We start from the raw sequence: 24550 nt of genomic DNA, 5'->3' as shown, positions 1-24550 counted from the left end.
ATGTAATTTTTTTTAAACATAGTATTTGTAAGGCATGTAGGGGAGCTCATTTCCATACATGATTGATAAGACTCCACTGTTCCAAGGTAAGTTGCTGCAAGGTGAATTTTACCACATGTACACAATTCACTCATTTTAACAGTCGCCTGTCAATTTGTATTGTTGTTAATGTATATTTTGTTTTTCCTGACATTGTACATCTCTCTCTTACTAATTCTCCAACTGTTAAGATGTAGCCATGGAGTCATTTCAATCCAGATAAATATATGTAAAGAATCAGGCAACAACTCCACAGAGAATCTATTTACATTCTTGATTATCTTGTAAATCATATTTTTCTGGTAGTTCCCTAAAGAATACTAATTCAAATTCATGCCACATGGCTTCTGTCACTACAATTTCTTCCTGTAGCCAGTCATCCTAAAAAAGTTCCCTTTCCATTATTAATTTCTTATTCTCCATATAGCTCAAAATATTTGCATTCTACAACTACATTGATATATATGATTTATTAATTTTATATCACAAAATATATAAATTTGGTTGTTCAGACATAAATTTACATTAAAAAATTTCCTGCTGGGCATGGTGGCACACACCTGTATTCACAGCAGCTTGAGAGACTTAGACAGTAGGATCATGAGTTCAAAGCCAGCCCCAGCAAAATCAAGATACTAAGCAACTCAGTGAGAACTCGTCTCTAAATAAAATACAAAATAGGGCTGGGGATGGGGCTCAGTGGTTGAGTGCCCCTGAGTTTAATCCCCAGTACAAAAAAAAGAAAATTTCCTAACCAACTAATACATAGAGGAGATGAATCAAATTGGCAAAGCTTATTGCCTTCCCTCCACTTGAGGAAAGTGTGAAAAGTGCCTGGACCCTGCAGTAATAACTATAAGTACCCCTCTGGCGATCATAACTAGTATTATTCTTCCTGTAATTTCTATTAATATACACAGGTCAAGTGATTTCAATGTACACCATCTACTCTTTAAATGGAACTACCCTACCAGGTGTAATTATAGTTGAATAAGGATATTTTTAGAATAAAGAAATGAAGGTCATTTTGCAGTGACCAATATTATACATTAAGCTGTATACCAAATCATGAGCATACACAGGGTCTATTTTGTAAAATAGAACAACTACAAAGGTCTGCTTCTAAAAGGAATAGACCCAAAGAAATCCAGCTTTACCCTCATACATTATTAAAAGCAATGAAATCATATCCACCAAAATCTAGATGTAGTCAAATGTAGTAAATCATATAGAACTATTACAGTAACTATAAATTTAGCAAATTAGCAGCTTCTTAAAAAAAGACAAATTATTCTGCCACTGTGATGCATTTTTTAAAATGGAAATTGCACAGAGCCTTTTCAATGACAATAAAAATATTTAAAGCTGTACTGTAAAATTTTATCAAGCACAAAGTCAAAATACCCTTAAACTAGGTGGAAAAGACATTCATAAGCCTTGGCATTACTAGTGTTAATTAAGAAGAAATCTCACAGAGTGGGAAGTAAGAGTATGCATATTTTAGGTCTGCCTTAAGCAAACTATAAAAATGGCAGGACCCCCAGGCTCCTGTTTCTAATTCCCTTAACACTGTCCCCCTTTCAGGCATTCAGAGCTCTTAATACCAACTCTTTTCCTACTGAAATTTGCTCAGTATTAAGGTTTTATAAGACATTTAAAACTTACTAGGTTTTTACAATAATGTATGATTTCTTCCAGTGATATCTGCATTTTAAAAGAGACGTCAAAGTATGTAAAGACAAAAAAAAAATCTTTGTTCCATAGAGAGAAAAAATGAATCATACATATTTTTTGACATGTTCCGTTTTTTGATGCCTTTTACTACCTGTGCTTGAGGAGGGAATTAGAGCGGGGCTTGAAAGATGGTCTTAGATTCAGAAAGACCTTGATTTACTCCTTGCTGACTCTAAGCAACAATGATTTAAGCATTAACCCCATTATTAAGATTAATAAGTCAGTATGATCTATATGTCTATATTCTATACGTAAAACTTAGAACCCTGCTCAGCCCATCCTACATGTTTGATAAATGCCAGTTACTCTCCTTGTTCTTGCTTCTTCCTTTCCATATTTTGCACTTTTTAGACTTGGAAACTGAGGCATGCTGAAAACTATCAAAAGATAGCACTTAAATTCTCTGAAATGAAAGTAATCTATTAAGACTTACTGGTCTTAGCAAAAAATAAACATATACAATGGTTAGAAAGTGATTCACCATTCAAAATTTGCCCTAAAAACTTGAGTTTTAGCCTCTAGCAGTTTCATAGATACTCAATTTTGGAATTATTACATATTTCCCATAATCTGTGCTTTATTACAACTGAGCAATTGGGCAAAGTGAAATCAGTGACTTAAGATCATTAGGATGAAATTTCCTTGGATTTGACCAAATATGTGAGGCGAGTGACAAAACTGATACATATATCCACAGATTTTTGCTGGAGTAATGTCTAGACCAAGTCTACAGGATTAACATTATCTAAATATTCTCCATTTTTTGGATATGCTCCAACTCACAGATCTGTATCTTGCTTGAATTCCAAGGGATAGAACTCAACTATATTAACTGGCTTTAGTTTCTTTATACTTACAGATTCAGATTTTTTTTTTAATAAATTCCTAATCAGGGGCTAACAAATTATTGCCTACAAAATAAATGTAGTAATGAAAAGTTCAGGACTAAGGCTGTAGTTCTGTAGTAGAGCACTTGCTTAGCATGCAAGAGGCCCTGAGTTCCATCCCCAGCACCATACATACACGTGCACACACACAAATAAAAAAAATAATGTTCAATACAAGAGGAAAATAATTCATAGGAAATCCTAACCATTGTATCTGGAAATGAGGCAGACAAACAAAAGCCAAGATAAAAATGATACGGTCGGTCTTCACTACTCAAATGGCAAACTAGGACTGGAGAGGCTTTAGAGGTGGGTTACTCTAGTCCCCAGAAGTATTACCACTGGGAAAAGTGGGTCTTGATTTTTTCAGACAAATATAGCCAAATATCAAATTTCCATTTTCTGTGGTCAGCAAAAAGCCATAACAGCCTCTAGGAGAATCATAATTTTAAGCTTTGTGTATTCCAGCTTGAGTCTCTGATGTGTAGTTAGACTCAGACTTAAGTTCTCCCAATAAATTCAACTTGATGGCCTGTTTTTTACTTCCTGGCATGCACTACTAAACATTCTTGCCATATCTGATCTTATGGCCTCCTGTATTACAATGACAGAACTAAGAATTGTTTCTTTCAAATAAGTCCCAGTACCTATACATAAATGTTCATAGCAGCATTACACATAATAATAGCCAATAAATGGAAACAAATCAAATGTCCATCAACTGATGAATAGATTTAAAAATCCCAAATACCTATACGATGGAACATTATTTAGTATTGAGAAAGAATGAAGTACTAATGATACATGTTATAACATAGATGTCCCTTTAAAACATTATGTAAAATGAAAGTCAGTCACAAAAGACCATATGTTGTATGATTCCATTTATATGAAAGGTACAGAATAAGCAAATCTATATAGACAGAAAGGAGATTAGTAATTGTCTATGGCTGGGGGTGCGGGTGGCAGAAAGGAAGAGCGACTAAAAATAGGTATTTGGTGTGTGTCCTTTTTTTTTTTTTTTTTTTTTTTTTTTTTTTTTTTTTTTTTTTTTTTTTTTTTTTTTTTTTTGGGTGATGGTGCTGGGGATTGAACCCAGGGCCTTATACATGCTAGTCAAGCACTCTACCAACTGAGCTATATCCCTAGCCCCTCCCCCCATGTGTTCTTTTGGGGTGAGGAAACTATCCTAAAACTGTGTGATGATGGCTGTGCAACTCCAGCAAATATTCTAATCACCAGTGAATTATATAGCATGTGAATTGTATCTTAATAAAGTTCTTATAAAAAACAAACAAACCAATTTCTAGCTGGGTGCAGTGGTGCATGCCTGTAATCCCAGCTACTTAGGAGGCTTAATCAAGAGGATCCCAAGTTCCAGGCCATCCTTAATAATTTAGTGAGACTCTATCTCAGAATAAAATTTTTAAAAGAGCCAGAGATGAAGCTCAGTGGTAGAAGCCCCTAGGTTGGATCCCCAGCACCACAAAAACAAAGCCAAAACAAAACCAAAATCTAAAACAAAATTTAAAAACCAACAACAGCTGGGCGTGGTGGTGCACACTTGTAATCCCAGCGGCTGGGGAGGATGAGGCAGGGGGATCGTGAGTTCAAAGCCAGCCTCAGCAACTTCGCAAGGCACTAAGCAACTCAGTGAGACCCTGTCTCTAAATAAAATGCAAAATGGGACTGGAGATATGGCTCAGTTGTTGAGTGCCCCTGAGTTTAATCCCCAGTACCAAAACAACACCACCACCACCAGTAAGTGAAGTTCTGAATTCAATCTCCTAATGTTCTGTCTCTTACTATGAAGGAATCAGACTTTAAACCCTGACATAAAAGAAAAATGCTGTGCATATGCTTACAGAATTATTTACACAGACACTTAACATTTTCAGGTGATGAGTTTAAAAAAGAGCCCCGATATAAACCTATAGAATGTGTGAGTCTGGTACACACAACTTAGATGTTTTCAGTTTAATAGAAAATGATATAACAACCTTGACAGATATTTTAAGGAAATTGGGGAAAGATTAATAACAGAATAATAAGATAAGAAATGAGAAAAACAAGGAGCCCCAAATCCACAGGGCAACAGGAAAACTCCAAAAGGCAGTCATCTACCCATTTACACAACATATCTATGGAGTCAGAACTGTGGAGATAATGATATGAGACACTGTCCTTTACTCTTGAAGATCTCACATTTCAGTATGTGGGATACAGTTTAGTTCCACCATGATAACGGACTTCACACAAATGTAAAATGACTCATGCTTACTGCTAAAGCTGAAAATACAGGTCATTTCCACTTTTGAAATTATTACCTTGATTTATTAGGATATTATAGAAAAACATAGATTTATTTAAGACCTATAGTGATATCAGACAGAGTGACACCATGAAATAATCCAGAATTTGGAGACATGGAAAAAGGTCATCTTTTAATTATTGAGATATTTATAAAATAAAATGGATATGGTTAGCCATCTGCAGAAACCATCCATTTACGAAAGCAAAACACACCAGGAAAGCATTTCTAAATGGGATACTCACAGAGAAGTAAGTGGGCATACCCAATTACAATCAAGTATACAAGGAGGTCCTTGGTCTTCTTTCGACACATAGTCTTTTCCTAGGAGGATGCTATATTCTCCCCAGGCTTCAACTTCCTTTAAGCTCCTGACTACCTGTCCCCACAATTCATTGCTCCCCAATCCAGACTTCTCTTTTAAAACTCCACACCTGTCTTTCTAACATTCCTCTGGATAAGTCTATTAGCCATGGGCTCTAAGCACCAAGCCACACAAGCTTGATAACATTGATCATTCATCTCCTTTAAAATTTCAATACCAGAAAATTAAAACAAAAACAAATTCAGTACCAGGAAGGGAACCAGCTTCTTTAAGTGGTGATATTACACAGAACCATATACTAGCTACATATCTTTTAAACTTATACTTTGATCTTATTAAATCTTCTTTTGAGTTGAAAGTTACACCTGTATTCTTATTATAAGAAAAAAAGGAAGAAGTATCCTCCCAATATGTTGATTATACATCTTTACACCACAATCCAGGAGATACCTCAAGCTACAACAGGCCTTTGCATCTAACTCCTTCAAAAGCAAAATTCATTAGCGATTGTGAGAAACAAAAGTTGCTGTCTTTGGTAAATATCTTTCCAAGTTTAGTTAACAAGAACTCCATATAGCAAGTTAATTGTGTCAAATTACTGGTAGAGACTTTTGTTGGTGGCTTGGTTGAAAAGGCAGGTTATCCAGAGGGATATTCCACAAAGAATATAAAGAATTTTCTGTGGTCATGGGAAATGATTTAACCTTTGGATTTTCTAGACTAAAGCATTCTGGCCTCTGGCTCTATAGGGCAATTGCTTCACTACTAGGGAATATCAAAAGCTGCTTTTGTGAGCAAAATCCAGGCTTTACCTGCACATACTTGTTACAATTCTTTCCTCTGATGTTCCTAGAAAGACAATGGTTAGACTTACCTCCTACAGCAAAGAGCCAACTATCCTATCTCTTTGGCTGTTTTTTTTTTATTATTTCTATTTTTATTTCTTTTTGGTACTGACTATTGAACCCAGACATGCTTAACCAATGAGTCACTTCCCCAGGCTTTTTATTTTGAAACAGAGTCTTGCTAAGTTGCTTAGGGCCTTTCTAAATTGCTGAGGCTGGCTTTGAATTCATTTTCCTCCTGCCTCAGCTTCCCAAGTTACTGGAATTATAGGTCTACACCACCAGGCCCGACATTTTTTGGCTGGTTTTTAAAGTTTAGTACAGACTTAAATTTCTTTACAAAGAGTATTCCGAGCAACATTGGGTTAAACAAAGCTCCTCGGGTTTCTTTACTTCTAAACTCTTCTACGCAAATGCTAATGTAATTATACTTTCCAATACAAGTGTTTCCAAAGCTTACCAGTCCTTGGAATCACTTTTCTTAAAAGTACCTCAAAGGTATTCTGCAGAACACATTTTGAGCAACAGTAACCTATGTCCTCAGAGAACTATTATCATTTCTTTGGTCTTTAATATGAAGCCTTGTGAAATTACCAAAAGCCACTAAAAAAGCCACATAAAATTTCCCTTGCTCTTTGTTATGAAAATATTGATAAAGGGCTGGGGGTGTAGCCCAGTGGTAGAGTGCTTGCCTAAGAGGCAGGAGGCCCTGGGTTCAATCCTCAGCATCAGGAGGGGAAAAAGTGTTGGTAAGGGCACTGCCAATAATCACATCAAGTGAACACCAGTAGAGTTCAGGAACAGGCCAGTGACACACACATGTAATCCCAGTGACTTCAGAGGTTGAAGCATGAGAATCAAAAGTTTGTGGCTAGCCTTAGCAACTTAGCAAGACCATGTCTCAAAATTTAAAAAAAAAATAAAACAGGGCTGGGGATACAGTTTGGTGACAAAGCAGCCCTAGGTTCAATCCCCAGTACCTAAACAAATAAAATAAAAAGTTCAGAAACCTAAGTTTGCATCTGTTGCTAGTTTTATAGAATGCCCTTCATACTGTAACCCCAAGTGTTCTGTAAACAGCCTTGCCTTCACAGGGTTGTTGTAAGAATGAAGTAAGATAATACATATTCTCAGAACTGATCCTGTCAATAGCAAGTACTCATAGGAAAGCCACTTGTTTTGTTGTTGCTATTATCATGTAGAGTCAACAAAATTATAGTGTTTCCTTAGAATGTTGTATGCTTCTTTCATTCAATATTAACAGAATGATAAATCTTTGTTTTCTCTTATGGCTCTGGCTACAGGGAATTTCCAACCAAATCTGAAGCTCGACTATGCTAATCCCGACTATGTCCACTGATCTATATATACTGTGGGAATCTTACTGCTATGGCTTTGTAAAAAAGCCTTTTTAGAAAGTGTATACATAAAATCAATATAAGAATTTCCACTTGAATGTCCTCAGGCAAACAGAATGTTGTAGGCCCAATTTATAATTCTTTCTTTCTATCCACTGACCCCTTTGCATTTCAATAGTTTTTCCTGTGTGCACTGTTGTTTTGTTTTTGTTTTAGTACTAGGGATTAAATCCAGGACCTTGTGTGTGCTGTAAGCACTCTACCACTGAGCTACGCCCCCAGCCAACCCGGCCCCCCTTTTTAAGTTATAGGTGGACACAATACCTTTATTTTTATTTTTTGTGTGGTGCTTAGGATCAAACCCAGTGCAATCTACCACTGAGCACCAACCCCTGCCCCATCCCCCAGCCTTTTTTAGATTTTATTTTGAGACAGGATCTTGCTAAGTTTTTCAGGATGGCCTCACTAGTGGTTCTCCTGCCTCAGACTCCCGAGTAACTGTGATTATAGGCATGTTTCACTGTGCCAAATTTCTTTCAGATTTTTAATGATCATTTCTCAGTTCTCTAATTAAAAAATTCTGTATCACCCAATTCCTCCCTCTGACTCCTCCTCTTACCCCTTTCATCCAGTGACTTTCCAATTTCTCCATGCCTTTTTCATTTGTCATCACTTAGACATCTTTAGATCAGAACCTGGCCATCTTTCAGTGGACTGTTTGACTATACTTCTACCAATTTCCATGGCTTTAGTTCCCTGCCTGCATTTATTTTTCTTAATTTTCCCTTCCTCAAAAAATCTTCAGTGTTGTTTGGGAGGCTGAGGCAGGAAGATCTCGAGTTCAAAGCCAGCTTCAGAAACAGTGAGGCACTAAGCAACTCAGTGAGACCCTGTCTCTGAAATAAAATACCAAAAAGGGATGGGGATGTGGCTCGGTAGTTGAATGTCCCTGAGTTCAATCCCAGGAACAACAACAACAAAAAAACACTTTCAGTGTTTAACTGCTTATAGGATAAAATCCAGATTTACAAAGCCCTTTAAATAGTGGTCTCCACCTACTGTTCCACTGCCCTCTCATTCTCCTCATTTCACTGTACTGTCAGTCTGGAAAATTCATCCTTTCTCCTTTCACAACCTGGAAAACTTCTTTTCAGTCTTCAACCTTGAACTCCCTTTTGTGAAGATCTCTGCACTCCCTAAGACAGAATTAATCATTTACCCTGTGTCCCCCCGAGCATTTATAATACTAGGTTATAATTAATTGTTCATATTTTAATGTCTTTTATTAAACATTGAGCTCCATGAGGGCAAGAATCAAGTCTTATTCATCTTTGTAGTCTCTGCAGTTTTCAAAACACATTAAGCATTCAGTAACTATCTATGGAATTGAATGGAATTATATCCTCAGGCCTGGAAAGTTAACTACAGAAAGTCATGACCATAATCAATTCTACTTCAGTGGGATGGTCTGGTAATGAAGGCCACAAGGAGGATGAGGGTCTTCATGAAAAATCTGAAAAAGGAAATTAGATTCTAAGAACTTTTATCCAGCCTATCCTAGGAAGATGGCAGCTGTACCTATAGGATATGAATATTTTAATCACCAGAGGGGCACTTCTGCTTTTCTGTAGTATGAAGGAGTCCTCATGATCATTCAATTCCCTATGCCAAGATTCTAAGCTCACCAGAAAACAATTTGATTTTTGTTCTGATTTCTATGATGTTGGATTCTAAGATATAGGAACCTAGAATGGAATAACAACTCCTGTCTCTGAAAAAACATTTTCCCCATTTTAATAGATCTACTATTTGTACCTAACTTCATGCTGTTCCACAAAAAAAAAAGTTTTAAAGCAGTGTTAATACATTAATTACAATGAGGCAATATTGAACAGAGATAAATAGGAGGAAGGGGAAATAAATTGTCATTCTAGGCTACCCATCCACTTCCATAAATTGGAAGCCAGGAATCAGTCCCCATAGACTTTAATGAACTTTGGATAAACCAAAGAAAATGTAGTGATATTGGACCTGCTAGTTAGAAATTGAGCTTCTGAGTCCTGGGACCCTACTTGTACCACATGTACCTGTCTTCCCTGCCAGAGTAGAATGGAGGTGGTTGGACCCAACTGGTTTTTTTTTTTTTTTTTAAGTTGTAGATGGACACAATATCTTTATTTTTATTTATTTATTTTTATGTGGTGTTGAGGATCGAACCCAGGGCCTCATGCATGTGAGGCAAGCACTCTACCACTGAGCCACAATCCCAGCCCTGGTTGACCCAATTCTTACACAGCTTTTTAAATGCAGCATGTTTGTCCTTCAAGCCCTTCTTTGTCCTTGCCATAAAAGGTCTTGGCTGTCTGATTTATGTGGTCAAACGAGTTCCCTTTATCTAAAAAAGGCTCTGCAGCTCTTTGTTTTGGGGCCCATGTTGCCAAGTGACATGAATGCTTAGTTTCATTAACTTTCTCATATACCACTCTAACTTGAACAAATGTGCAAACAGTTACGGGAATTAGTCTCTACTAATTTTCAATGATGTCTACAGGACTTTTTAACATTCCCTCCATTATCCTCCCCACCCCTTCTTTCTTTACCCTGAATTCCTCATCTACCACACTGTCCTCAGAGATGTTCCTCCTCCTGTTCAAGGCTAGGCTCCTCCAGTATTCATAACCCCTCTTCCACCTGCCTCTTCTGGAAAAATGCTCCCATCATTCCCACCTCCCACACCCCTGCACACTCCTCCAGCATTGGAAAGTAATTAGGCAATTTTAAGTAAAAAAGAACAAAAACTATACAACATCATATGAAATTATCCTGACAACCACAAGTATATTTGCAAATGTTTGCATATGTAGAAAATATCCTTAGAAAGAAGGACACACAAGGGTTGGGGCTGTAGCTCAGTGGCAAAGTGCTTGCCTAGCATGCGTGAGGCACTGGGTTCGAGCCTTAGCACCACATAAAAATTAACAAATAAAATAAAGGCATTCTGTCCAACTAGAAAAAAAAATTTAAAAAAGAAAGAAGGACACACAAGAAACCAATAAGGGTGGTAGCTTTCAGATCCAGAAACTCCACAATTGGAGAGGATAAGGTTGGAGAAATATTTCCCTTTTCTCTCTATTCCTTCTTGAACACTTGATTTTTACATATAATACATGCATCTTCCGTTAAAAGAAGAAAAGTAATGAAATGAACACTTTAATGTTCACATCTTCCAGAATTGTACCAAACCTAGTTTTTTCCTTCTGTTATGCACCCTCTAATTAGGTAAACTCAACTTTCACTGTTTCACGTACCACCTATGAGATGGCGACTCAGGGGCCTAACAACACTGACCCATACCCCTTCTGCAAGCTTCTGAGTTCATTTTCACAGACTGTCATACATTTATACATGGAGATATCATCTGGACCTCAACCCAACCTCTCTCATACTCCATTCTTCACCTTCTAGCTACCTAGCCTCCTTGAGGAAGGATCTCCATAGATACTGTCAAATTAAAGGACAGACCTGCTATTCCTCCTCTGAATTATCAGTTCCAGCAAGTTAACTCTCATCTTACAGTATATCCACCAGACCTGGGAATCATTCCTTCCCTGCCAGGACTATCAAACCACCAAAAACAACAACTCTATTTGTCCCCTGGAAGATCACTCAAATCTAGGCTGTCCTCCCCATTTCTATTATTTAGGACTCTAATCATCTCTTTCCTGGGCTCCCATGCAACCTTTAATTTTGGTTTTGTTGTTCCACTATAGTTCTCAAAGTCATTCATGCATCTGAATGAATCTAAGTGTATGTATATAAGCTGCATATGTATAAGAGAGAGGGGCATAAGTGAGAAATTAGGACCTCCTTCCTGCTGACACTCTAGAGGGGCTCTTTGTCCTAGGTGAGGACGCATCAACTCAGCATGCCACCATGCCCTTCCAGACAGACCCTTATCCACCTAACCAGCCCCATTGCTTTCCATTCTTTGCTTTGTTAAAAAAGCAATAATGTACTGTTTCTCTAAATATATTATGATATTCCTCCCCAATACCTTTGTTTATATTCATCCCTGGCTGGGAATGTGCTTTCCTGACCCACTTTAGCTTGGCTATCTTCTCACCATCATTTCAAACTTGCACTCCACTATTATGTATTATTATAATGCTATAATGCCCTAATTTTTTTAATTTAAAAAAAGGCCAATGGAAAGAAATGGAATAAAGATGTCTGAGCCTTTAAGACTGTTAACTATGAGAACAAGGTCCAAAGTCATCAAGTCACTTATAAGGTAAAGGGACAAGTCTATTATTTTCAGCTAGTTCAATTCAGTGATATAAGTATCAAATCTAAAATTTCTTTGAATATAACATAAATAACCTTGTATAATCATTGGAGGAATAAAAAAGGAACAAGAGATAATCCAAATTTAGGCTGCATAAGTTCTGGGTATCCAACAAGGCATGTGAAAGGTACTGAGTAGGTACAAAGAATCTAGAGTTCTCCATTGTCATGTGACATCTAGTAACAACTTAACTTTAGGCTTCCTGATCAACCAGGTTAGTATTTACCTTTCTTTTAGACTTGGTAATACACTATCCAATTTGTTATGCAGGTAATGAATGACAATAAATCTTTGTCTCTTATAAAGGATAACTTTTTCATTGCTAGGATCATGCCTTGGATTTCAGAGCAAGCCGAGTTCATTTAAACAGTGCAGAAACAAAACAAAACAAAACAAAAAACTGGCAGTAATTTGAACACCACTAATTTAAGTCAGGTGAGTGCAGGGTTTAATGTATATAGGAAGAAAGTAAGCCTTAGGAACACAAAGCTGAGGACACAGAATGAGGCAAATTCCCAACATTCAACTGATCCCTACCAAATAAAGATGAATTTGAATTTTCTGTGGTAATGAGTGAGAGCTATTTTGCAGAAATTAAATGTAAGGTTTAGATATCTCATTAATGTCACTAGTTACTCAAACTTAGGAGAGACACTATTAGAAAAAATCAGAGTCAAATCTAGCTTTTGCTCAGGGCTTTAGCCTTATCTTTGTAGTATAAACCAATGGGAGAGACCATATGACACCTGGGATTAAGAAAATGGATTTTTAACATTCTAAATTTATGATAAAGCAGTGCTTGTGATAATCAAGGCAGTCTGAAAAAAAAGGTAGTATTTAGAAAAGTGAGCAGGAAAAAAATCCATGAAAGGCTTTTCTCTATGAAATTAGGTTTAAAAGAATTTTCATCCAAAGTACATCATGCACGTGTGTTAAAATTGAAATAGATCAGCTTCATTTCAATTCATTTATTCATTAATTTATTTAACAAATATTTACTGAATGCTATGTACAACAATTGGGAGAAAAGGAATTCTAATGACAGAGATAGAATACTCCTGAGACCCTTCTAAAATAGTCATCTTCTGTTTTCCTAGGAGACTGTGGGGAGGTTTCATGAATAAGCAAAATTAACAGACTCTGATAACATATCTAGTCAAGAATGGAGGTCTCCACACCTCTCTCTCCTTTGCCAACTGTTATTTGGAGATAAGTAATAACTGCAGAATAAAGGAGGGAAAATACCCAAAGATATAGTAAGTACATGTCAAAAACAATTAGGACAATTCAGGTTTAAATATCCTTTCCCATTTTCTATAAAAGTAGGCTCCCGTCTGTCATTTATAAAGCCTAATTCTGGCTTGGGAAATAGCCAGCTTGGCAGGCACAGAGAAAGGGCATCTAATGACTTCCTGGGTTTTCTCAGGGGGAGCACAGGAAATGGCAAATTAAAGGCTTCTTAAGCAATAATGAACTCAAAGATCATGCAAGCAAAGCTATGGCTCTGAAGGTCCTTGAGTAGAATTATAAGAAGACAGGATAGAAAGGAAGGAAAGAAGAAAGAGGAAGGAAGGAAGGAAGGAAGGAAGGAAGGAAGGAAGGAAGGAAGGAAAAAAGGAAGGAAAAAAGGAAGGAAAAAAGGAAGGAAATCAGGTTGTTTTCAGGAGGGGAGGTCTATAGAGACATTTCTCTGGGACTTGGGAGGAGATATGAATGTGACTAAGTGTTGGGAGAAAGCAAGACACTCATTCTGACCTTTTCCTGAAGATCAAGATAACTTACAGAAAGACCTGCATCAACACAAGATTCCTCATTTTGGAGTTCTAAGTAGCCCTGGTATAATGTTCTCCTTTCTTTCAGAGAACAAATCATCCCATTCTTAGAGAATGATCTTGGATATCCTTCAGAGTAGAGTGGCTGTCACTGTACCACAAGTAGATGAACTGGTTTTTTTTCAGGGACATTGGTTCCTTATAAATATTTCCTCAAGTTAAGGTACATTCTGGGGAATAAGCCATGATTCTATGTAAATACCATTTACACAGAATTACTCCTCTTTGTTCTCTGATCCAAGGTAGAGTTGGCTATTTTTAGTCAGAAAAGTCTCGATTTGAATTTAGTTCTACCATGGGCTCACTGTGAAATCTGGGGCTACCTATTGGAACCTCTCTGAGTCTGCATTTTCCTCATTTATAGAAAGGAGAAAAGCTCTTTCTTATAGAGCTTTTAGGAAGATTAAATGATTTAAAATATATTAAAGTGATCTGGAAATGAAGGGTTGGGATGTAGCTCAGTGGTAAAGAGTGTGTTTAGTGTTCATGAGGTCCTGGGTTCAATCCCAAGCACACAAAAAAAAAGCTTTCTGAAAATCATATAATGATATATAAATGATAGTTATCAGTATTCTTTTTCTTTACTAACACTCTTTGACCTGGTTGCCATGGTATGGGGGGAAAGTGTGCTAATGACGTACAAGACAGAGCTCTTGACCAATGAACTAAACAGATCTATTAAACAAGGGCAATAATCACATACTATAAAAATGTACTGACTCCTCAATAACATCAAATCCTCTTTACAAATTTTTCTATTTGATTTTGACCGCTATAATTATTAAAGATTTAACATGAATGAGTACTAATGATTATTCTCAATAAAGTGGAGGAAAATGCTTTATCTATCATGGTCTTTATTCCTGAACAATTTTACAAATAAGACCCAGAATACAGTTATCATTAAAACAAAAAATAATGTATAATATTACCTCCAGGGTGGTACTCATATGATATCCTTGCTGTATTTTTAGGTTTCCACCAAATATTTTCTGAGTACCCACTAAGTATTCATATTGTGCTGGGTACTTACTACAAAGGACATGAAGAGGATCAGGGCACAGTCCTTGCCCTAAAAGCACTCAAGTACCTCATTACAGGGAGGCCCTGATGGTAACTGATAAAAAGGCAAACTGTCAAGGATTTCTCTAAGAAAAGTCCAAAGTGTTCTGGTAATATGAGCAAAAGATAGATTGCATCTACTGCAGAGCCCTAGGAGGGTTCTATGAGGAAAGTTATTGTGAGCAAAGGTGGGACTCCTTTGTTAGAAAGGGCAGTGGAAGGTTGGGGGATAGCAGGTAGACTGAGAAACAAGCTTGAAAGTGGATGAGAGCAGGATGTAGTCAGAAATAATAGCTACCACAGCATAGCCAGAATGCAGGGAGTACAAAAGAAGATGAAGTTGAAAAAGCAGGTCATGAGAAAATTGTGGAAGCTATGAATGCCCAGCCAAGAAGCTGGACTTTCTTGATTTTTTTTTCCTCCCAAGATGTAGTCATTTAATAAAGGAAGAATGTCATGATGGGTCTTGATTCTGGAAAAATGTACAAGTAGTTGATATGGAGGAGTTATTGCAGGGGTGGGAAAGAAACTAAAAGGAAGCAAACCAGATAAGGAGCTATGGCCATAGGTTGTAACATATTAAGAGATAGAAGGCAGGGAGTGGCAGGAGAAAGGACTGGATGAATGGCAGTTTGCTTTTTCATCTTGAGGTGACATCCTCCCTGAGGGCAGTGGTTCTCAGACATACTGTGTTGCCTTGATTAAGAGGTCTTGGTGCCTTGGGCTAATCCAAAGAGATGAAAGTACTTAAGTGCAACAAATTTGAGCAATTTCTCCTTTAAAGACTTGCCTGGTGGCATTTGCCTGAAGAAGGCACACTGTGAGTTAGAAATGATTATGTGTAAAGGCTTTGTTAACCAGAGGACCTAGGATATAATAAATGTAATACACCAAAGTAAAATAAAATGATTTGCATTATCCTAACACCACATAGTACTCCAGGTTTTTACAACTTTTTCCTCTCTGCAGTCATTGTGAATTTTCTTTTGCCCTTTTCCTCTTCTACAATTTCTGCTATTTTTATATGAACATTTTTTACAGGTGATGGCTGAGAACTGAAATTACCTCTGTAATCGGCTATCATGGTGAACGCAAATAATGACTTCTGCATTTGATGATGAATAATAAGATGAAATAATCTATTCCCAAATATGACCAAGCCAATGAACCTACTTTCTTAAATGTTTTGAGATAATATGGCCAAACACATGTAAAGATTATATAGTCATAAAATTACATGACCTATTTTTTTTCTTAAATTCTATTCTAAAATATAAAATCAAAGCCACCGAAATACATGCAAAAACCAAGTACCCCATCAGCATTAATCCCTTCACACCTAAAATGAGTTCTTAATCATACTATTGCATTCATTTTCTTCTTTCAGATTAAAAAAAAAAAGACAGAGAATCTGCAAATGGAGCTAAACAGATTATTTTAGCAAACAATTAGACACAGAATAACTCTAAGTGAAGATTCCTGGAGCTTGTCTGTGTGTGCAAGTTTATGCACTCTGCTTACCAATGACAAAGCTAGAAAGAAAACTCACCTGTTTTCTTCCTCAAGATCTGCTAGGATTCTCTCTAGCTCCCCTCTTTCCTCACTCTCTAAGGAAATCAAGATCTGGGCAGGACTACGAGGCTGGCTCAGGGGGGAGTCCTGGTTCAAACTTTGGCAGTAATGCTGGATTAACAAATGTTCATCATCTCTGGAAAATAAAATCAAAGGTTTTGGTTTTTTCCCCCCCTTATTTTGCTTTGGGGGTCAGGGACTTGGGTGTGTATGGAAAATAGAAACATTTATTTGCTATTAACAATAAGATCTTATTTCCTGCTTCTAAAGACATTTAGGTACTATTAAAGTTGTGGTCTACCACCCTACAGATGACAATTCAAAGTGTTTTGGGCTGAATTTTCAGGTGAAATTGATTGGCCTATTTACAAGGATAAAGAAAAGGTAGGATTATGGAAATACCAGGACTGTGCATTGACCATTTAGCCAATAGTTAATAAGTATGAGAAGACATAATGGTCATTTCATGCTTTGGTACCAAGCCTGTCAAAATATAATCAGTTTGCTAACCCACACTACTGCTGGTACTGATTAGGGGGAAAAATCCTGTAGCCTTTAAAATAATAGAGTAAATATTTTCTTAAGTGGAAGGCAAAGTAACCAAGAAGTGTTGCTTCAGTGAGCTAATTTTAATTTATGAAAGTCATGGAGGCAGAATGGTAACAATAATTAAGCTCTAGATAAATAACTGTTTCATTCAATTACTGTTTCAACAGAAGCACAAAAATCGAGGGGGAAAAGCCATTAAGGTGGCTGATTACCGAAGAAAGAACAACATATTCCTCAGAGTAAGTCTTAAAGGCTAATCTTAGGGGAAACAGAAGTAAAAAGCTATATTTGGGGAGGCATCAGCAACCTTTCCTGGAAAATAGGAACCCTGTAATATCCAGGAGAAATTATTCTCAGAATGCATTGCTTCAAGGTCCTGGAAAGCCAATTTCCTTTGAGTTATAAAAACTTCACTCTGTTCTTAGTGAGAGGCTAAAGTTCTTTGTATTCCCTCTCTAAACTTAGTTTTAAGTTGAACAAAGAATCTTATTATTTAGGAGGAAGTCCCCCTGATTTAAATTATTTTGGTCCATTAAGCCAGATAACTGGTGAAGATGTGATGAGTCAACTAAAAATAATTATTTGGTGTTAAAAAGAAACATAAGTGAAATCAACCAATCCACTAAACTACTTCCCCAAATCTGCTCTTAAATGTCATTTTTTACCATCCAAAATTGGGTGAAAATGGATTTTTTGTCCTGAATTTCATTTAAAAATAAAAGTTTTTACCACATATCTAATTTATTAGTCCTCTTCCCAAATTCTGAAATTTTATTGTTAGAAGTTCCCATTTTTAATTATAACAGATAGTTGTAATTAAGCTTTTCTTCCTATTCTTTTAAGGCAGTCAGTGAATGGTAGCCACTGAATTAATCTGAATGTGTTAGAGTTTCTACTATACAAAATCAGTGAGCCAAAGAGGCAAATCACTATAGTCATTTGATTTGGTTGATTCTTTGGGCATACATTTTCATGTTTAAGAATTTTATATAGGAATCTCATTAATACCTTTTTTTCCAATAGCTAAGAAAGAAACTGCACAGTTATAACTAGAAAAAGGTTTTTTATGTGGAGGAACTAAGTCATATACAAACTACAGAGTGCTGACTTGATTCTTTATTATTACCTTGATCACCTTAATGTACTAGATGAGATGATTTATTCTCATGTCTTCAATAACTAGCTATATACTAATGCCACTTTGATACAATTTCCTTAGGCTTAATCCTCATGAAGTCCCTTTTCTCATCTGAGCAAGACTTTGGGTTGCTACACCAGCTATATATGATAAATTTACCATTCTTCCCTTTACCTATTCTCCATGACAAGATGGTGAAACAGTCATAACTGGTCAAACACAAAGGATTGTTGCATTTTGACTAGGTTCTCCTCTCTACATTGTTTATTCGGTTGGGAAAGTCTTACTCTTTCCTTCCAATTTGCTTCATAATCTGCTGTCTCTACCTAGGACCCTGGCCAACATTTGTGAGTTCATGGCAATGTCCCTCTGTGCTCCATATTGTGAATATTGTACCTTGTCTATAATGAAGCCTGTTTCCCTGACATAGCTGTGTTTGCTGATACTTTTAGCATCATTCAGTTTTCTTCCTTAAAGTTTGACAGGGTTGACTTATCATCCCACAAACAAACTGAGACCTGAACTTGAATTCCTTCTTCTGGAAATTCTTCACAAGACTGACTCACTTTAGTAACTTCGTGAAGATGCTAAATCACAAAAATCTCCTACTTTGGATTTCTGAAGGAAAATGCCCAACTATCTTACCATATGGGAATAGCAAGATCACATTTCTACTCCCCAGGGGTGGAAAAAATACTACATAGCCATTACTTTAAAATTAGTATCCTATCCTTTTAAATATCTGGAAGTTTGGTAAAAGATTAAGCATTTAGTATAAGTGTCTGGGACTCTTGCAATTGGTAATGATATGGTATTAAATAAGATTCAACAAGAACAGGGCCTATGATTTTTACTACTCTGGAATATTGATAATGCCTGAATCTGAATGAGCTCATTCTGTGCCTGGCTGTTACAGAGTTAAAAGAAAAGCAGTAAATGAATGGCTCTTTGAAAGATCAAATGAATATGATGCTAATTCCTATATCCTATGCTATCCTACCTCTAAATCCCTCCAAGCAATTTCATTGTCAGGAACATTTTGTAAAAAGAGATGGGATACTTACATGCTCTCATTAGGAGAGATGCTATCATTTAGATAAGATCCATTGCTGTTTTCCATTTCTGCTAGCCTGATAAAAAACGTAAAAGCTCATTAAAACTTATGTGACTTCTTAGAATCTATTCAAGACCTAATCGAACATTCCTGAAAACTAAAGGATAAATCATGGCAAGAGGAGAAAGGAATCCTTCAAATTAAAGGATGTGTGTGTTGGCTTAACCATACGAAGCAGTGTGTGGTAGACCACAGCAAGTGAGTAGCTTAACATTTCTGATATAAATTCTAAGGGAAGTTGTATTTCATTGCTGTTTTATTTCCACAGGTCCATCTTCCTTTCACTGAGAACAGATTTTTATTTTCAGAAGAAAAGCTTCCCTAAGCACAAATGCACCCCATACCTTACACTACCCTTTGTCTTTCAAGACAATTAATGCCTTCCACTGATGACAGACTTATAAAGCTAGTTAATGCTTTTCACAATTGGTAAGCATGTCCAAAGTCAGAATATTGATAAAGGATGGATTCACAGTAAGGTCACTAAATGTTCTGCCACCAATTTTTACCTTTAAACCCTCCTTTACCTCAGAAAATGATAAAGTCTTTTGGCAACAACAAAAAAAAGTTAATCAAACTCTTACAGATTTCTTTAACAAGCATGAGATATTTTATAATTAGTAATTCAGGTTTTTGGTATAAAACTATGTCAAATACAAAGGAGGTGGGATAGAAAGGTCCAAGGGTTAGGAATATTAATTATTATCTTCTTTATAGTGTATTACATAAAATAAACACAAATGGAAAGCTGATGCTTTCATATTCTCCATATAACATAGTATCTTTTCTTCACAGATTAATGTCTAGTCTAGCAGTTTTCTAAGGAGGTTAGATGATTTGATTTTTAAGCCAATTTGGTAAGTGTGCTCAGTATACAAAACATAACAATGCTACCAGAAATGTTTAAAGGCCAGGGTTAGGGAAGATTGTTCTGGACCAACATTCTTGTTGGTTTCCAAAAACAACATGCAGTGGAATGGCATGCACGTTAGAGGGCAAGTTGATTAGTAGAAATTAGGCAAGATGGAAGAAGAAAAGATTTGTTTAAAATTACTATTGGTTAGCTTTCCTTGGTTAGTTACTTCAATCAATATTTGCCTGGCATTCAACTAGTCTCATACCTGCTAGCATAATGTTCAATGCGTGAATGAGTATCATCGTGTGAAAGCTGAGGGGACGAGGCAGGCCTATAAGGCAGAAAATGTGATTAGTCACAGATACCATCCATTAATGGAGAAAAAAAACCCACCACACAGTTATGTTAAATACATGGCCTAGAATGCTTTTGTTCTAATTCTACGGATAAGGATAATATACATTAAACTGTTTCTGTATCTTAGCATCAAGAATTTAAAATCCAGGTTGGAGAGATGATTTCTCATACTTCTGCTTTCTTTAAAAGCCACAAAGATCAAAAATTTTCTGGAAAGTTTGGTTACAGAAAAGATCTGGGGAGAAAATCTCTATGAAGCATTTTGTCCTCCTAAGCTTGCAGTATCTCATCTCCTATAGTTCTGAAATTGTGTTAAATCACTATGAGATTTAAATTTTTAAACACTTATGACTGAGCCATTTATTAGCTGCCTATTTACAGACTGCAAACTATAGGTTTGCCTAAAACATTTACAGTCAAGCACTTTAGTCTCAAAGAGGCTACTCCAGTCCAAGACTTCTTAATATTTCCCATAGTACTGTTCTGTAGAATTTTCTACACAAAGAATATATCTGCCAAATTAACAGCAGGAACATATTACTACTTTCTAGAACAAAACAGAATGACCCAAGATCATATTATGATGTTTTAAAAAAGAATTACTAATTCAATAGAATGTCACAATATATGAAATATTTTTATCAGCCATATTCTAAAATACAGATGAGAAACAAGAGGAAAGTTAGCATGAGTAGTCAATATAATTTTTTATAATAAAAAACTTATACCTTTTCTTAGCTCCATAGGCTAGAATTTTGGTAGGGTTAACATATATTTTTATATTTTTACTATGTGAACTATTAATTTTCCTGGAAATTTTTATATTATCTTTTGGATTAACATTAGGGGTAGGGAAACACCTGTTTTGGGCTTGTGCTTTTTGTTTTAATTGGAATAGAACAAAAGGTCTCTTCCATTTTTCTCCTGACACAGAATTCAAAAGTCAACAATAAGGTATTCAGCAAGGGCTCTTCTTGAACCTAAAGCCCAAGCAGCATTCAAGGGGCTTGGTGTGAACACTAAGAAGAATATGTTATTTTTCCTTAGGTTAAAAAACAAAAAAGAAGAAAGAAAAAGTAGCTACTTGTAACTAGATTTACATAAGAAGTGTGCCAGAAATTAAAATTTCTTAATGAAGATATATTATCACAAGATAATCACAACACACTACAGCAAATAACTAGGGAACTAGAAGACTTCCCTGAGAGATAAAAGTCTTATTTATGAAATCAATGCTGTCTAGGTCAAGTAAAAAGATGTTTCAATTTTCATGAGGAAACAAAAGGATGACTACCCAACGTAATAGGCAGATCCAAAGATTTCCATGTGAATCCTCACTATATTTTTGGAGAGTTAATCTGCTAATTTTCTAGAGTCCTGGAATAGCCCATTGTTTCAAAATGCTAAGGTTTTGAAATTTTCACTGCAGGTAAAGATAATTTAATACTTGGATTGTTTGACTTATAAGCATTATCTTCTGGAATAGATCAGTCATTCAGTTACTTATTTTTATAAGCTAAAAGGCCACCATCAATGAAAATGCATTAGTAGAATTTTCTCTTACAATAGTTTGCTACGGTAGTACTGTACAGAGGAAAGAAAATCCAAGACTTTGGAGCAAAACTATACCAAGAAAAGCAGGCATGTAAATCCAAAGCACATGAATACAGTCTTATAGAGAAAATCTTAGAGCTTTAACTCTTAGCCTGAGGGATAATTGATTCCACATTATTTTTCTTATTAATGTATGTAGCACCTATTGCAGCATGTGTATGCATAGGAACTCATCATAACCAGAAATCTTAAAAAATATACACTAAAAGAGATACGTATTAAACCAGAAAATAAGCCAAAAGGGAGTGCTGGTCAGAGAAGAATCATTTAAAAAGCAAGAATTAGTAAAAATTAAAAAAAAAACACTGAGTCCAGAAATAAAACTAAGTACATAAGCCTTGGAAAACACTTTTGAAGGACGATGATAATACTATTCCCAATTCCTGCCTCCTAAATACAAAACCATATACCAAGAAAGTTTACTTCTTGTTACCATTAATAATCCACTCAGCCAATGGCATCTTACCTATCACCATTTTCTCTTTTGTAAAACCTCCATTGATAAGTTTTCATTCATCTAGATTTCAAAGCAGAATAGCTCAAAGAACATTGTTGGACTGCCCCACTTAATGGATAAACAAAAAAGGCCTAAGCTAGATTTAGTTTAAAATAATAGGACAAATATGGGCAAACCCCAAAAGATTTGTATCTCAGGAAACTTTCTAATCTGTGATCCATATTGAATGAATTAAATACATATTGTCATCATCATAAGATCTATTAACATCAAAAAGAATTCTTACAAAATAAAACATTAGGACCTGACTCTTCTGCCTGAATAGGATAGGTTTACAATAGATTTTATACATTATTACTTATAATCCTATGAGTAAAGACTTTAATAAAATTATAGTACTAAAGAAAACACAGACTTCATTCTATTGGGCTGGTTTTCTTTCTCAAAATCAGAATTTCCCACTCTTCTGAAATAACCGAACCAACCTTTTCACAAAAAGATGAATTATGGAGGGTATGTTAATTGTTAGAAAACATGCTTTCATAAGGATGGCATTAATTTTAAAGCACTTCAAAATCAAAGAAGACAAACACACTCTACTTAAAATGTTACTTTTAACTGATTGTCCTGATGTTTTCCTCTTATTAGCTCATGTGTAGCTTCTTTTAAAGAAGTGCTTGATACTCTTTCTTATTATTTTTGCGCTACCTCTAGCCATGCATTTAAAAAAATAGTATTTCAGCATACTTATCTTTTGGATTTCTTACTTGGTTAAACTGAACTCCAACACAAGAGTAAACATGTTTACTTAGCAGGATCCAATCAAGCTCAGGACTTCAGTATATCAATTTTTAAAAAGTTTCTCATTTATGAAAGATTCTAACTTCTATAAACAGACTACCTGAGTTAAGGAAAACAATTACCAACAGGCCAGGAGCATAACTGAATCTAAATAACTTCCTAAATTGTTAAAGCTCAGGATTAAGGAAAAATCAGACAATTTGCTACTTATAGCTATTATATCTCAAAATTAAGGGGCACAGTAATACAGTTTTAAAAAAGAAAGGGAAGTCATCTACTTCATTTAGGACAATAAGGACTTAAAATAAACCTCAAGTAATCATTTGCATTTATCAATACAGGGTTTTAAAGAAAAGATCTGGCTTAAACTAATAATGTGGTGGATTAATTTTTAAAAGTCCAAAATAAATAAACTGAACTCTTAAACGAGTCCCTCTTCTAATTTGGTCATTTCCCCTATATATGTAATAAAGCTACCTGACCTTAAATGAATATTTTGATAAAACATACTGAATTACCAAATATTTGTTATAGAAACACCATAAAATAGCATTTTAAAACAGGTACACTTTGTTTGTTAATGTATAAATCACAGGCCCCCAAAAGAGTTTTCTTTCTTTCTTTTTTGAGATGGGTTCTTGCTATATTGCCCAGGCTGGTCTCAAACCCCTGGGCTCAAGCAATCCTCCCATCTCAGCCACCCCAGTAGCTGGGACTACAGGCATGAGCCACCACAGCCAGCCCCAAAAGAGATTTCCAATGTTATAACTCTGAGATAAATCAATCATCTCTCAGTATCTAATATTAGTATTATTAATACACACCAGTAGTAATAACAGATTACAGTACATTTTTCCCACTGTCAATATATAACTGTTTATGAACTGAAGGTAGTTTGGAGAGGAGAGTAAAATGACTTTAGTTTAAAATGTAGAAACCAATGTATATAAAAATTAGTCAAAAGCATAGTATATATAATGATAAAAAGTCCACACACTACACTGAAATTATTCAGCCAAACTCAACACCATACTCTAAAATTGACCCTTCTGAGTTTTAAAACCCCAGTGATGACAGGACCTAAGGAAAGAACCATAACCCTTTTGAAGGCCCTAAAGCACCAAATCTCAAGAAATAGGGCTAAAGAACACTCTTATGTAATCAGGAGGCTCTTCCTTGCTTATGGTTGAGGAAATATATAAGCATGTCTCCCAGGAATACACTAAAACTCCAATCCTTTCTCTGATTTTAATTTGAACTCAGGCCAAGATTTCAGCTATTCAGAATTTCAACCAGAGGGGGACCTGAAAACCCTACTCCAATTTTTCTGATCTATGGTAGACGGCACTCTTAG

General features: G+C 35.9%; 1 protein-coding gene across 3 annotated transcripts in view; it reads right to left on the bottom strand.

The window, feature by feature from the left end:
• The window catches only part of Dmd (dystrophin), a 2014880-nt gene that overhangs the window by 34912 nt on the left and 1955418 nt on the right, over positions 1 to 24550 (bottom strand). For all 3 annotated transcript variants that reach the window (XM_077794046.1, XM_077794047.1, XM_077794048.1), the window contains 3 exons: positions 20233 to 20298; positions 19062 to 19127; positions 16288 to 16446 (listed from right to left, as the gene is read on the bottom strand). In XM_077794046.1, coding sequence (XP_077650172.1) covers positions 16288 to 16446; positions 19062 to 19127; positions 20233 to 20298 — 291 coding nt within the window. The remainder of the gene's footprint in view (positions 1 to 16287; positions 16447 to 19061; positions 19128 to 20232; positions 20299 to 24550) is intronic.

Source organism: Urocitellus parryii, chromosome X (genome assembly GCF_045843805.1).
Source record: "Urocitellus parryii isolate mUroPar1 chromosome X, mUroPar1.hap1, whole genome shotgun sequence".
Taxonomy (NCBI): Eukaryota; Metazoa; Chordata; class Mammalia; order Rodentia; family Sciuridae; genus Urocitellus; species Urocitellus parryii.
The sequence above is the reverse complement of the archived record's forward strand: the minus strand, read 5'-3'. Positions and strand labels throughout refer to the sequence as shown.